This window comes from Amphibalanus amphitrite, unplaced genomic scaffold, assembly GCF_019059575.1.
Source record: "Amphibalanus amphitrite isolate SeventyFive unplaced genomic scaffold, NRLGWU_Aamphi_draft 000475F_arrow, whole genome shotgun sequence".
Lineage (NCBI taxonomy): Eukaryota > Metazoa > Arthropoda > Thecostraca > Balanomorpha > Balanidae > Amphibalanus > Amphibalanus amphitrite.
The window spans coordinates 50,956-66,115 of record NW_024881969.1 but is presented as its reverse complement, the minus strand read 5'-3'; the positions used below and the strand labels follow the sequence as shown (position 1 = coordinate 66,115).

The 15,160-nt window shown below is 48.8% G+C and overlaps 1 protein-coding gene across 1 annotated transcript in view; it reads right to left on the bottom strand.

Annotated features, from left to right (window-relative positions):
* Positions 1–15,160, bottom strand: part of LOC122392223 (opioid-binding protein/cell adhesion molecule homolog) — a 50,614-nt gene that overhangs the window by 23,630 nt on the left and 11,824 nt on the right. Inside the window, exons 2-5 of the mRNA XM_043386853.1 lie at positions 13,429–13,489; positions 10,169–10,275; positions 1,133–1,318; positions 629–818 (exon numbers count right to left, since the gene is read on the bottom strand). Of these exons, the coding sequence (XP_043242788.1) occupies positions 629–818; positions 1,133–1,318; positions 10,169–10,275; positions 13,429–13,480 (535 nt within the window). The 5' untranslated portion in view covers positions 13,481–13,489. The remainder of the gene's footprint in view (positions 1–628; positions 819–1,132; positions 1,319–10,168; positions 10,276–13,428; positions 13,490–15,160) is intronic.

Below are 15,160 nucleotides of genomic sequence, written 5' to 3'. Positions count from 1 at the left end.
CCTAGCTGACGAAGCGGCTCATGTTTTACAGCGCCGGGCATGATGGAATGGCTGGCGACACGGGCACGGATTACGCGACATCGGCGCGGCTCTTTCGCTTTCTGAGCCGGTCGTGGGTCGTCGATGGGGCGGGTCAGGACCGGCCGGGTGGCACAGACAAGGCCTCGTGATGGGACACCCGGCGCGCGACTGGGCCAGTTCCCCATGCCACGGTGCTTATCACAGCCGCCAGAGCGCTGGCGATGGCATGCACGGTGGAATGTGGGTGGAAACGGGGTTATGGTGTCGAATGAATGACGGACAGAATGGAAGTTTGCCAAGCGCTAAGCTCAACAGACGGCTATATCTGAACTATTTTCTGTCGGGAGCGAAGAACATCATACTTCCAATATAATTCAGGATGAACGAAAATTACGTATTCCGAGGTGATAAAGCGGGCTAGAAAAGGGACGAATAGAAGTGAAACCATTGGCATACTCGAGTAGAAGTCATAGCAAAGTCTCATTTCTCTAATGAATAATAACGCCCCTTGTTTTCTATTCCAAACGAAGTCACTGATCCTTGCTTACCTTGAAAAGATAGGCACGCATACCTATACCCACTTTCCATTCTCTGTGCGCCGACTGACCTTTTTCTTTGCGCGGGCCGTCCTTGAGCACGATGTCCTGGCCGTCCTCCCGTCGCCAGCTGATAGTCGGCGGAGGGTAGCCGTCCGCCTTGCAGTGCAGCCGCGCCCCGGCGCCCTCGGGGATGATGATGTCGCTGCTCGTCTCCGAGGTGACGATGTCGGGTGGCACCACTACTTCCAGCAGGCCCACCTGAGGCAGGGACAGAAGCACTGGGTGTCAGAGCGCGGCACCGACCGACACAGGGCGGCCGACGGCCCTCTCCTTGGGGTACCGGCATAACTGATGAAGTACCTACTGTAAAAAAAATCACTTGCCTTGGTCTATTCCATTTCCAGCCCAATGAATACATCACCTATTGAAAAAGTGAAAGATTCACAAAACGGTACTAAGCTAACTCGTAAACATGTTAAATCCATGACCTATCATAGCCCATATCTGTATCCCAAGCCCTGACCCATAGGAGCTAGGAAGTCTCCGCGTGTGTGACGAGCGACACGACTAACCTGGTAGCGCATGGGGTCCGTGTTGACCTGGCACATGTAGGGACCGCTGTCCGACTGTCGCACGTTCCGCAGCGTCAGTGTCCACGTGTTGTGGTCACTCTGCGCCACGGAGAGACGGTTGAAGTGCGTGATGACTGCGTTATGGATGGCCAGAATCGCCTTGCTGTCCGATTTAATCCAGGCCACCTGGAGGGGATGGAGAGCGTGTAAAACGGGGATGTTAGTATAGAAAAGCTGCGCCAAATGAATAAAACACATACATATAAATTAAATAGGGTTAATGTCGTTTATGTTGAGTAGCATGAGTTTCTTTCCCCACGCCATGCTGTTTTTTTTTTTACCGTGCCTATCAGACCCAACAAAAAGAAATACAAGATGCGTCAAAAACTTTAAAAAAATCCTGACATCCGCTATCAATAAAACATTACTCGTCCTGAGCATGTCTCACATGGTTTGAGCGGCTTGATGTCGTTGTCGTGCTTTTGTAAACACACACTAGACTGGGGACGGTTGTCTAAACGACGCTGATGATAACTTCCTTGAGACAATAGGTTCACTAGTGAGGGCAGCAGGAGATGGCGCCGCTGTCACTTATGGCATGTCGGTGTCACTGGGAGCGAGGCACTTGTCTCCTGTGTGGTCTTCACGTGGCTAGGGACATCTGACCTCGGCCCCAGCACGCGGTGCACGCTCACGGAACATTGCTGTTCTCCGTAAGCTGTCCGGGGCAGCTCAGTCATGTGTGTTGTCGGAGGTGATGACGGTTGTGACAGTTGCCATGGGGTCGAGTGCACGCTGCAGGAGGGAGAGACGCTGCCTCTCGGGAGAGAGTGATTCAGAAGGATGACGACTGGTCTAGACGCCAATAATCAATCGTACTTTAGTCTGCGCACGGAATACTGTGCCTGAGAGTCATCATTTTTCAGAGTTGACGACTGACCTTGGCGCAGAAACAGTGTCTGAGTCACGCCCAGGCCATCGGCGGCGCGAGTCGTTTCTTCTGCTCGGTGAGTCAGTCCCTCGTTAAATGGTCCCACAGCGTGGTCCGTTGAACTCCACGCTACTCACGCATGATTTGGACCGTCTCCTCTGATTCTTTGTCTGGCGCCGACGAAATGGTCTAAGAGATGGATTTGTAGGAAATATGAAATGTGGGTGTGCTTGTTTCTTTGTGTTCATTGCCCATGTTTGGTCGTAATTGCTTGTATTTAAAGTAACTCATGGTCATCGATAGTTAAAGTCGTGTTTTGTCTTTGTTTCGCGGCTGGCATTGAGGCTGGCTGTATCATGTTATTTGGTACGTAACTTGGTTACTTAATGCTACTGAGCGCAAATAGGTGGACTATTTACTGCAGACAAGTCCAACCGCTGAAAGAACCCCACCAACAGCAGAGATGCATTTAATCGACAGCAGACCGATCCCACTAACCACTGTAATCCGTCTGCCATCGAACCCTGACAGGCTCCTGCGGCAGGTCATTATCCTTCAGGTCGCAGTCATGTACCCTGACTGTGCGATGACAAACCCGAGGCGTAGCCAGGCCCCTGACCGACCGCAGACAGACCCGCATACAGCCCCCACCCTTCTCACCGCAGACCCTGGCACCACAGAGAATAGACCGCTGACTTACGGATACACGATTCTCAGAAAGGTTTAATTATTTTCTAGCCGTTCAGCTCCCGTTTTCATCAAAACCACGGCTCGCGGGCGTGGCTGCTGCGATCTGAGTCCGTCGGCGGCAGGCCTGCTCTGTCGATCCTGTGTCAGTGGGGGACGGGGGTATAGGTGGAGGGGGTTGGGTTCTGCGGGGTCGGTCACCGCGGGCCTACTGGTCGACGGGGGCTGGTCGCTCCGGGCACACTGTGCTGATTGGAGTAGCTGCTGCCCGTGTAAGACGCTGAGCAGCCGTGCCGAGGCAGCTGGAGTCCGCCCGAGGTTCGCTGCGATCAGCCACACGGAAACCACCACCGGATAATCAGTAAACGATTATAGGAGTAGAGCTTTATCGGAACAGGGCTGACCTGTAGATTGTTATTGAAACGTCCCACACTGACCGCTCGCAACCGCAGGATACGGCAAAGAAGTGAGCATCGGTGGGCGGATTATGCATAAGGGATATTCTTTTGATAGAAGATTGAACGGGCAATATAGTCAAATCAAATTGTTGTGCTGCAGCCAGTACCCTGATGGATAAGCGATTTGGAGCATCCCGGGAATAAACAACTCATATTACATTATGTAAGGAGCAATAACTGCTAAACGAAAATAACAGAGAGGCTACTTACTGCCTACTTATTCTAAATGTCTAAATATTATCTCCCAAAATACCATTTATTTACCTTGTTACTAATAAGTGACGCCAGCACATATTTCTTGACACGCTGGAACTGCGGTCGTGCAATAAAGTGATCACTGTCACTTCATCTAACCGTGATGTGAAGTGACCGTTCCATAGCCTTGATTACGGCCGTCTTAAACCCGTGCCCACAACAATAATTCTTAGACCCAATTTCTAGTCTGGATATCAGCGTCCATAACTTGGTTTCCCCTCCACCTGTCTCTGTTTTTCGTGCGCCTGACAGGCTACGAGTCTTGTGTCGACCAATCTGCTTCAAATGGTGCGTCACCGCCGTAGATCGGTCAGTGGCCGCACGCCGGCGGCGGTTCTCCAGATTAGTCAGTTCGCCATACATCTCCGGTCCCGGACCCTGCCCGGAGCGGGCCGACCGCCCCTGTGTGGCGGTCCACGTCGGCCTTATGCCCCGCGGCGGTGTCCACTTCCCCCCCTTCCATCAGCCGCTCCAATCCCGCGGTCTCTCCGGCCCTTCGCGGTCTTTGTCTCCGCGCGCCATTAAGCGGCGGCGTCTCGGATGTTTGGGCGACACGAAAAATCAATCGACTGTTGCAAGCGTGTTTGTTTAGATTTGGTGTTTGGCTACTGACACTCTGTGTGCATTGTGCTGGAGCGCGGTGATGTTTTGCTTTTGATGTCGACAGGACGACCGAATGATCCCATCAGTTACCAAACACTCTGTAGATATTCGTCAGCTCTACTGCACTGTGTAATACGATGAAGATAAACTATTGATGCACATTAATCATTTAGGGACATACTCACTGCCTTAAACTAATCGCTAATGCTGCGTGAGGAAAGTGTTATTTGTTTTGCAACTATCAGCGAAATGATCGTCACCATGGCACTATTGCATTAAACATCTCGTAACGAGTACAATTCATATACCACTTTAAACCAGTTAACTAACTCGCTGGCATGTTTTCACGACGATTATACCACGCAGTAAACATCACTATTGACGAGTTTAGAGTCATGCTCGTCTACAAATAAATTAAAAACACCATCCTAATAAAAGTGTTTATCAATTTTCAAAAAGCCCGAGGTAATATCGCCCTGAGGCCTCTTGCACCAAACTACCTAGCTAGGTAAAATCGAAAAACCGGTTTCAGAATAAGCTAATCTAACGGTGGTAAATTTGTTTGCAATAGCCCAATACATAATCCTATATGTGCTTGCTAAATTTTGCACGCAAATTGTTACCTTTGAGACTTGGACTGTGTATACGATGCAAAATAATCCAAGCATTGGTGCAAGAGGATTTTGGTGCAAGAGGCCTCTGCTGTGCCCAATTTAACCCCACTCCCAACGCCTCAGAATAACTCTGCTGAACCTCCGCCTTCGGAAACTGACCACTCTTGACGCGGGCAATGTGTAGCTGCCAACGCAAACGGACGGCGCGCCGTCAGGCGGACGCCAAAATTAATAATTTGGTTAATGGTTCGCTTCAGAAGTTAACTGCTGAGCGTGCAGGGTTCGGAGACGATCGACTGGGGCGCCGTTGCTGCCCAAACAGACGTTTCTCCCCCGTCCGGCCGGGAATGGGTGACACACGCCCAGTCAGTTCAGGTGCCGCCAAAAAGATCGTGCTTGCGCTACCATTGCGCTGCTTCTATGCAAACAGCGTTATGATTTGATAATGCTTTCAATAATAATTGTTTTATTTCTACACTTTCGTCCAGACCTTTATTCTTACAATTTTTTATACTCTTAACACTTGAAGTTCTATGTCATGACAATTTTTTTTGTACTCGTATTACTTATTTGTTAAAAATGCATCATACAACAAGAACAGTGGTGCAACACTATCAATACTCGTAGTTACCTTGAATTTAAAGGTTATGGAAAGTTTTCATGCATCGAATAGGACTGCCTAGAATGTGCACTGTGCAGGTTTCCACAGTCTGCGACCAAAACACATTTTATTGTCGCAAGAGCACGCCGTGACCAAAAAACGACGTGACAATTGGGTGGTCGTGCGCCACTTACCGGCCTAACTCTCACATAACGCCAGCGGCGGTGCGATATTGCTGGGAGCATAATCAAATGGGATGTTTCCCGCCGCGTGCCGACTGAACCGCGTCGACGCGAGCACGCCCGCACGACTACGACGGGAGAACGCCAGCGCCGTGCTCTGACCGTGCCGCCGCCGTCGCGTCGACAGTTAATGGCTCTAACCAAATTATATCGGGCCGTCATAGTTTTGCAGCCGGGATCTGGCGGTGGACCTGGCCGCGCAAAGGTTGTCGGCGCCATCTGGCGGCCGGCTGGCGGCGTAATGCAATTACTCTGAGCGGGGCCGAGACCTGTATCGTGCTCTGGTCAGGACTGCCCCCACCTCTGGTGTTCTAAAGAGAGGTCCGTCCGATATAGTAAGGCTGCCATCGGGTTCCGGCCTTCCACTGGGGCTGGATCGGTATAAAATGCAATGTAAAAAACCGGGAAGCTGTTGCTAGTGTTGCTACAACTGTAACGACCAAACATCCGCCCGATTTAATACATTTGTAAGTTTCTGTGCGCCAGGGCCTCGGCTAACATGTTAACTACTGGGGCAAATGCCCCAGTAGAGTCAAGGAATGCCCCAGTAGTTGTCAGGCTTTGCCCAACCTCCACAAAATGAGAATACATCAATATTAACGTACATTCTTTCATTCGGGAGCGGTTGAAGACGTTTGTGGCAAGAAATCAGGGGCGGCGGAAGAGGGAGTTACGGTGTGCAGCTGCACCCTCAATTTCCATTAAAAAAAATATAGGCTGCATTGGCAAACATATCTTTTTGCACCCCATAATTCATCTTCGTTTGAAAGAGCGTCAAAAATAATGACGAAATTACTTCGGCCACTTCGGCAAATTACTTGGTCAGGTCAAAGGTCAGGTCGTGGTGAAGACCAAATTTCGCCGATTTTCAGGTCGAATATCGACAGTTTACAAGATGCCGACGCATAACTCGGGAACCAATTAGAGCTACAGCACCGCGGAAAAGCGCATTTGATAGCCATATTAGCATGCTTTCTGGTTATTTCTCTTAGATTTGACCTAACCTCAACGGTTTTGCCTGCAAGGGGCAAAAACTACCAAAATAGACGATTTTTCGGGAACAATTTTTCTGCAATAACTTTTGACTCATGCCTTGCACGAGCTTTCTTTTACCGACATCGTGTTCCTCTCGTCAAGACATCAAATTAACTACAATTTGACCTTGAACGTCAACTTGAAAATTCGACCTCAGGTCAAGGTCATGATCTGACCGGAAATTGTCATGTTGTCATGTATCAGTCGATCTGAATCGTCGAGCCAAACACAACTAAGGCATTTTCATCGCTCTAGCATGCCTCTTTCAAAGTTATTCGCGAAAAACTGTTAGATACCATTCCTGAACTGAGATGACCTCAGGGGCATACACAAGGGTCACGGGTGCTATTTTCATGTTCAGTGTGTCGAAGTCACGTACAGTGTTTCATAGTGTTTAGAACAACTTTCCTCCAAAAGAGGTGGTTTTGAATTTTCTCCCATTGACTTATAATAGAGGTCGCAAAATTGAGCTGACCTTAGGTCACCGATGTGAAAATTCCGAGATATAAATTTTGTACATGCTGTTGCTCTTATCAACCGCTGAAAGTTTCAAAGCGATCGGTCACTTCGTCGGTGTAGCTACGGCATACCTACATTGAAACATTTTATGAGATGAGGTCACTTGAAGTCACCTGGTGACCTGATCTTGAATGATCTTGGTCTGAAATTTTTACAACACGTATAGAATTGATGGATGATGGAGCGCCGCCGTTTATGAGATATCCGCGAAAAACCTCAGGAAAAACCGCAGGTGTTCAAGGTGTTCAACCCCCCCCCCCCCAGCAGGGCGCCAACACACTTTGACGATTTGCCCCAGTAGTCAAAATTCCTTAGCCGAGGCCCTGCTGTGCGCATTTACTGTGGACGTCAAACCGCGTGGGACGCGACTTTTTCGCAATAACTTTTGAATACGTTGCCTCTCAAGAACGAAACTTCGGCAATGGACATTTCAGACCCTGGCCTAATTTTTATTATTAAGGTTTTTTAATGTCAAATAAATATTTAGGGTACTTCCCGTTCACTCGTAATGCTAAGTGAAATATCAGCCCGGATGGCGGCTATCATCAGGCTGCTCTCGAAGCCCCGCCTACTAACTACGAATTCCCTGCCATCTACCGTTCAGAGACGACTGCCATCTGTCGGTCGATCCTCACTCAGAACCGGTTCTGCATGTTGTGTGCGTCGGGTCTCAGATGGGCGGACATCTCGAAACCGAGATTGTTCAGTATGGCCTTTTACCAGGTTTTTTAATGCGAGAAAAAAACCGAGATTGTTCAGTATGGCCCTTTACCAAATTAACTATACGAATTATTGACTTAGCAGCAGGGATGCAGAGCCTTGAATATTTGAGTCAGCTCCAGCTCCGGCTCCGGCTCCGAGTAAAATGGCAATACGGCTCCGGCTCCGGCTCCCACTCAGGGCAAAATATGACGGCTCCGGCGGATCCGGCTCCCCTCCGGATATGCGTACCGGTGCATTACGGAAACATTTAAGTTGGGGCATATTGGGGCTTGGCAGTATAACACGAAGTGTACTAACGTTCCTGGCGGTTTGATATCTACAAGAACCTAAAATTAAAATGTTAATTAAAAAAATTAACTTGACTGTGTAAATATATTATATTCTTATGTATCTCATTCACGTAATTACGTTGACAAACTTATTAAACAATCATTTAATTATTTTCTGTTATTCTTAAATCATCGTAATATTTGGCGTACGCGTATAGTCTTCCTATCTGGGTGACATTCTTAGCAAGTCGAAGAAAATATTTCATTGATAGAAGTGCGAACAGTCAACACTCGGTCCATTCTAAAAAGAATACCCTATGTAGGTAGATATTTGAGCCATGCGGCTGGGTGTGTTGGCAGGAAGCACCGCGTACCAACCCCTACGGACCGCGACTGACCGGTCTCGGGTCAGGTAGCGCCTCAGGCAACGGCCAGCCGAGGCGGAGCTTAGCTCCAACGTCACACTATGGCTCTGCCCCTTGTGGAGTAGCCTCTGCTCACCGAGAGAGTTTCAGGAGCAAAATTTAACATTACGAGTGAACGGGAAGTGCCCTAAATATTGATCGGACATTGAAAAACCTTAGTAATAAAAATTAGGCCGGAGTCTGAAACGTCCATTGCCGAAGTTTCGTTCTTGAGTGGCAACGCATTCAAAAGTTATTGCGAAAAAGTCGCGTCCCACGCGGTTTGACGTCCACAGTAGGTACTTACATGCAAAAATACTCATATAATGAAAATGAATGAAACTTTGAAGCAATTAATTAATTTTCATTTTGGAGCATTTAATTTTCAAGTCTCTATCCAGCACGCAGTAGTCTTACACCGCAAACTCATAGCCTGTGATCATTTTCGCTACTGTAAGACGGAGAGAACATCTGACCAATAACCTCCAAAACGGGACCGCCCGAGCCGCAAGGTCTGAGATCGCGCGGGAATTTCGTCATGACGCTATTGGCAGAGAGCGCTGTTTGGAGAGCGTCTGTTTGTACAGTGCGAGGAAACTTCAATCTGGTGGTCAGCGCCGGTCAATCGCAGCCGAGCGACCCTTACGTGGTTTCTATTTTAGTTTTGCTATATATCCAGAGCCAAAAAAGGTTACGTCCGGAATGAATCCGAATGTGCTCTAACGTGACACTTTATATGATTGGTGGGCCGCATTCGGAGTCTTAGAAGCAATTGGAGCAACCATGTTAAGTTGAGGTTACACCGTGAGTGATGTAACCAGACGAGCAAAAGACCAAAAGACCAATACCAGATAAGTCAGTCGTTATTGCACGGGCCTCTGGATGATATCGGCATTGGTAAAAACGTGTTAAGCGTAATGCTGATCGTTATTTAAGGCATCTCTCATATATCAAAGCAGAAAGGGAGCGTTATTGGAAAAGTAATGGCACCTGATTACTTCCAAACCCGACTGCCTAGCACACAGCTTTCGACGAGGGATAGAAACCACTCTTTTAGCTGCCAGCTTGTTTCGGCACACACTGATGAACAATACGTCTTATTGACTAGTGAAGCATTCAATTTGTTTGGAGCTCATTTTAGGGAAACCAATAAGTGTCATACCCAGAGCAAATGCCGGCCTAAGTCATATTTTATGCAGAAGCACCATCCTCGTTAAATGACTTGACGAAGACTAAAAGGTTCTGTTCTTGAGTGTGGTAGGCATCATATTTGAAAAGTACATAGTTGGCTTAAAAAGGCAGTAGCTCGTTGATCGTTCACGACGAATGAATGTTATCTGTGAATAGCTTGTGCTTCGGCAGAATGTTATAACGCATTACTCCTTTTTAGAGAAAGTAATTCCTTCATTTGTATCATATAATAAATTTGTTTGTCGTTATTTAACGCCTTCCGATTCAAAGTTTTATAATTATTTTCATTGCTTTAGACCTAACTCTCAGAGTGCAAGGGACTCAGTTTACTTAGTTGAGAACGGTAACCACGTTTCTGCATTTGGTCACCCGGTTCCCCTGAATACTAATCCCGCTCGGCTGAGACCGATTGCCGTACCTCTGAAGCTGATCACTTTGTATCCTAATTAACTAATTAAACCCCGCTGATACCGATCCCGTGTCTGTGGAGACGGAAGACCTCACCTTGTGTCCGCCGAGATGATGCACCACGCAGGTGAAGGTGGCGTCCCGACCCTCCGGAACTGTGATGTTGTTCAGAGGCCTCTTAAACTCCGGCTCCAGCCCAAAAGCTGACGAAAGGAAGAGGAGAGAGCGTCAGCCTCGGAAACATTCCGTTTCTTAATTTGAAGCTCACTGGAGTGAACAGATAAGACACTGGAAGATACGGGAACAATCGATTTCTTTCACTGGTAACAGAGCTGGGAAAGTACCAGACAAGGAGGCATTACATTTCAGGGACATTCCTGTTTTATGCGTTCCTATAAATTCAAATAAAAAACTCCCTTAAAATTATTATCGCGTATTTTGCGAAATGATCATAGAATTTCAGATTATTTGATATTGTTTAGAGCTATAACAAGGGCATGAGGCAAATAAAGCAGCCACGTTTAGCAATAAAACATGGAGTAAGTCATATAACATCTCACGCACAAGTAGAAAACAGAGACACTGAGTAGCGACTCGTGAGAGAAGACGGTGCTACAACCTAGCCGAGATGCCGAATGCCGATAGACAAATCGACCGTATACCTGTGCTGGTATACTGTGCCGCCGCGCACCCAAGCAATGGGGGTAGCCTACCATTACAGGCTCCGAAGAAAATACCGCACGGCAGCTGCCGCTTCGAAACAGAGCTTCGACGTGTCGCCTGTTCTTCGCAATAAAGAACTGCAGTGTATATTGCGTACGTTGCAACAAGATTATGGGTTAATGGGTACCTACTATTATTTATACTTGAAGCTTCAGCGTGCTTAAAGCTATAATTCTGTCTGAGATCTGAGGGTCATTCCAATACTTTTCGATCGCTTGACGGTTTTTCGGCCGGCACCTATGAACCATGCTTTCTGAAGTTCTTGCAACATCTAAATCTCACAAACCACCACCAAATCTCTCAATAATTTTCATTTCACAGCATTGTTCGCTCGCCTTCTGTCGGCCCTCAGCGGCGGGTCGCGCCCAGAGGAGGCTGACTTTGTAACAAGGTGACACCCTATGGCTCGTCTCACTGAGATGCCGGCTGTCACCCGGTCCAACCGGGACTCGGGCGAGTGATTTGGGCACCACAAGGTGTCATTCATCTTGGCACTGTCAGGCGGCCCACCTCGATCCCGTTATATATTAATGACCCGCTGGCTGGCGGTGGTCAAATCTGTCCCTTAGCAGCGCTGGACGGATGATAGTCGGGATCTGTGGGCCGGATTCGGTCAGGGAAGATGGACTTTGCGTCAGTGCGGACCTGACAGCGCCCGTCGCTGGTGCCGGCCGGAGCCGGGCCATGAGCTGTGGGGGAGGCGGGCAGCGGTGGGCTGCCGCGGCCAATTGGATGGAGTTTGGCTGGCTGACCGATCTCTTGCACAGCTGATTTGATGTATATTTCAAAGGATGATCCTCGTACAACCGAAATTTTATGAGAATAATTTGTTTGGGGAGTCATTTTTTATGATAAATTGACAAGTTATCTGGCAGCTATTGCTCACGCTTTCTTTGGAAGAACTTTTGCAAGTATCTGAGCTATTGCTGTCTCGGACAATTGATTTATTGGTATTTACGACGTCCTAACACCATTTAAGCGCAGCGCAGCATTCGGAAGTCATTTGCTTAGCCTTCTTGAAGTGTTTATGACCCTCCTCCTCGTGAACATAGGTAATCGTGATAGATGACGCGCATTGCGCTCAATTATAGCTCCGCTCATGATAGTTCTTTCTGCAGCTGAGTATCGTAATGCAGCACCATCCATCGTCATTCTAGCGATGACAAGCTCCGAGCAGAAGTGCACTGCATCTGCAAACAGCTGACGGCTCACCAAGTAGTTGCTTCCTGGTGGCACTTGTTAATTTCTCTTACAGCGGTTTTCGCAGCCGTTCGGTCCACAAAACTGCGTAGATCCATATGTTCTGCGTATTTTCTCTCTGGTCGGGACATGGTCGGGAATCTAAACATCTGTAGATGTTTAGATTCCCGACCATGTCATTACCACAACTGCTTGAAATACTACTGCCTCATCATCTCATCACGGTTATTGTCTTCACAGCTGGCTGCGCTTTTTGCTCGCAACCGCCGACAAAACCAAGCCAGCGCTGCCGAACCACGCGGCTCTGGCACTGTGGCGAGGGAAGGATGGAGGGGTGCCTCAGTGCAGGGTCACAGACAAAGGGTAGCAGAGTGTCAGAGTCTGCGGTCACCGCTCATCAGGAGAGCGGCTGCGGCGGCTGCCGGTCCTGGCTAAATTATTCATCAGCTCAGCTTTGTGACCGGGTGTGTGCCGTGCTCAGTGGCCGCCGTCTTTCGATGCATCTCAACGAAACAAAAACAGCGCCCGGGGCGACTTATATGGCCGGGAAGGAGAGAATACTAACTCACGCAGCGGATGTGCCACCTTCCACACACTGCCGCAGTCACGACAGGTCGACACGAGACAAATAATCTTACATATCTAAAAGCTTTGGGCGCCAGCTCAAAGGAGAGACTATAGTGGAATATGCGTTATGCGTCCACTGTGCAATACGCATTGTGCACGCCTGCTTTTCGAACACGGACTCTAGCTAAAAACTGCAGCAGAGATCAGACCAGACTGCACGATGCAGCAGTTGTCAGATCCGGTCTCAGACTTCCGTCGTAAGCTCTAGCACTGACCAGACTCAGTCTGTGACCAAAGCAGTGACCAGAACAGCCCCAAACCAGCGGCACCGGCCAAACCAGACCCCATACAGCCATCAGACCTCAGAATCACCAAGACCCGGCGGCGGCCATCCACCAATACCTACCGTCTCCATCGTCACACCACCGTGGACCAAATTAGCCGCGACAGTCGGCGGGCGGTCGTACCGAGACCGATCACCGCAATGAAATTGATATGGTCACTGCGCGGGCATCGGTCCCGACGCGATTCATTTAGCTATCGACAGGGTAATGGAGGCATGGGAGGGGCGGCGCCCAGCGGCCGACAGCCGCTGAGTGGTGCGAGTGGGCCGCAGACGTGAGAGCTGCCACACACAGCGCGAGAGGGTGACCGAGGAGGCAGAGGGGAGGGCGAGGAAGGGGAGAGCCAGAATGGGAGGGAGAGGAGAGAAGAGAGGGGGATGAGAGAGGAAGATAGAAAAATAAAGGTAAAACAGGGAAATGGAGAAATTAAAATGACCAAAGTGCAATAAAAAACGTCTTTACTCAGTTGGGTCACATTGTCTTCTCTTTTTGTCAAATGCTCTCACTACTTTACTTCCTTACCTGTCGAGAGAAGAACGAAACTGGTGAGAAGATTGATCTGCAGGCTGGCCATTATTCACACCTGTAAAGAAACAATGTGTAAGAAATGGCGTGCGAAACAGTGCATCAGCGGTGCTTGGTGCTCATAGTTGTGGCAAATTGGTGTCCTTTGACATTAACGTAACTGTTAATCTTCAATGTCGATATTGTCAAGCTCGAGAGCTTTATGCATCAATCAAGCTGGCGTTTATTTATAAACAACACGATATGAGGTGCACGGGCGTGCAACACCTCTGCATAAACACGTAACCCGCCTCGGTGTAGCCGATACTGCGCATGACATGCTATCAGATTCATGCCGTTCGGTTACTTGACTAATGCTCGCCACTGTAGTTCTCATCTCTCTGAAGGATTTATCGCAAGTGAATTAACCAAGGTTTTAATTTTCAAGCCCTAAATAAAGATATCTCGAATCCACAAAGCCGTAGCTATGATCCGTACGTATTTGACTGCAAATTTGGCTCGTGAGAGGTATCCGCCAGTGAAATGATGATAGGTCTCAACCTTGACAGCAAACCAGCGGCCGACATTATCATTTTTAAAGCCGACCCTAGCTCCATCATTTCTACAGCTCTAATTTCGCCCGTCCGGCAATTTTAATCCGCCAGTTCCCCGTGGAAATATTTCCAAAGTAACGCGAAATGAAAAGTAATGAAAATATCCGAATGCCTCTTCTCGTGAGCTGGAAAAGTGGTTTGAACCTGGAGGCCTGTCTGGCCAAAATACACGACCGTTTTACCGCGCCGGGGAGCTGCCGCCTGCCATAACTCAACAGCCACATGAAACCAGATACAAACACAGCTCAGGATGCGACGCAACTCCTCGTCCGATCTCTGTAAAACATCCGACCTTTTCCACTCGCTCCTTTCTGTCGATGAGCGCGTTAGAGGCGAACAACAGCACGCCAATCAAACAAAGCGCCTGCATAGCCTCTCCGCTGGCATTGTTTGCCCGCCGCGTGCATCAAAGCAGAGTGTTTATTCTACTCTTACGGCAACTGGGGCCGGCGGCGGAAATAAATTGCTCATTTCGATACAAAGTGGAGCGCGGCGGTATTTATGGACCGGGTGCAGACGACGCCGTTAGAAAAAAAAGGCAGGGGCCGCTCGTGCTCGGCTCGGCTGGGGCGGGATGTGGATGGGTGGGACGTATGCACAGTGGCGCGGTGCGAGGTCAGGTCAGCCCACCCGCAGCACCGCTCTGTCAATGGTGACACCCCGGGCGATTACCGCATCCCGCCCTGACCGGCCAATAAAGCCGGGAATCATTTAGCCCGATGGTTTCAGGGAATTGCCGCCAATTGCCGCGGCGCCGGCCCGATGATTTCTGCCGGACTATTCCGAGCCGGCGCTATGGAAAAGATGGATTCCATCGAGATGATCCCGTTGGGGAAAGGATCCATTACGGGGGAAAACGCACGCGGCCGCTTCATTCTCTATTGCAGACAAACCAACTCACGGCACCGACTTCCTGACTTTCTGTTCCCAGCTTTAAACCCAGAAATTTAATGACGGTTCTTATCTTTGTTCTTCAAGCTCCCTTCTTGCTCTCATGTCCTCAATCTTTTGCTTTTGGCCCTTAATTCTCAGCGTTCTGTCCTCAGATCTCAGGCATGACTCTCTACCTACATCTACTAATCTTACGCCTGGCTCTGAACTCTCATATTTAATGTCAGTTTCACATCGTCTGAACT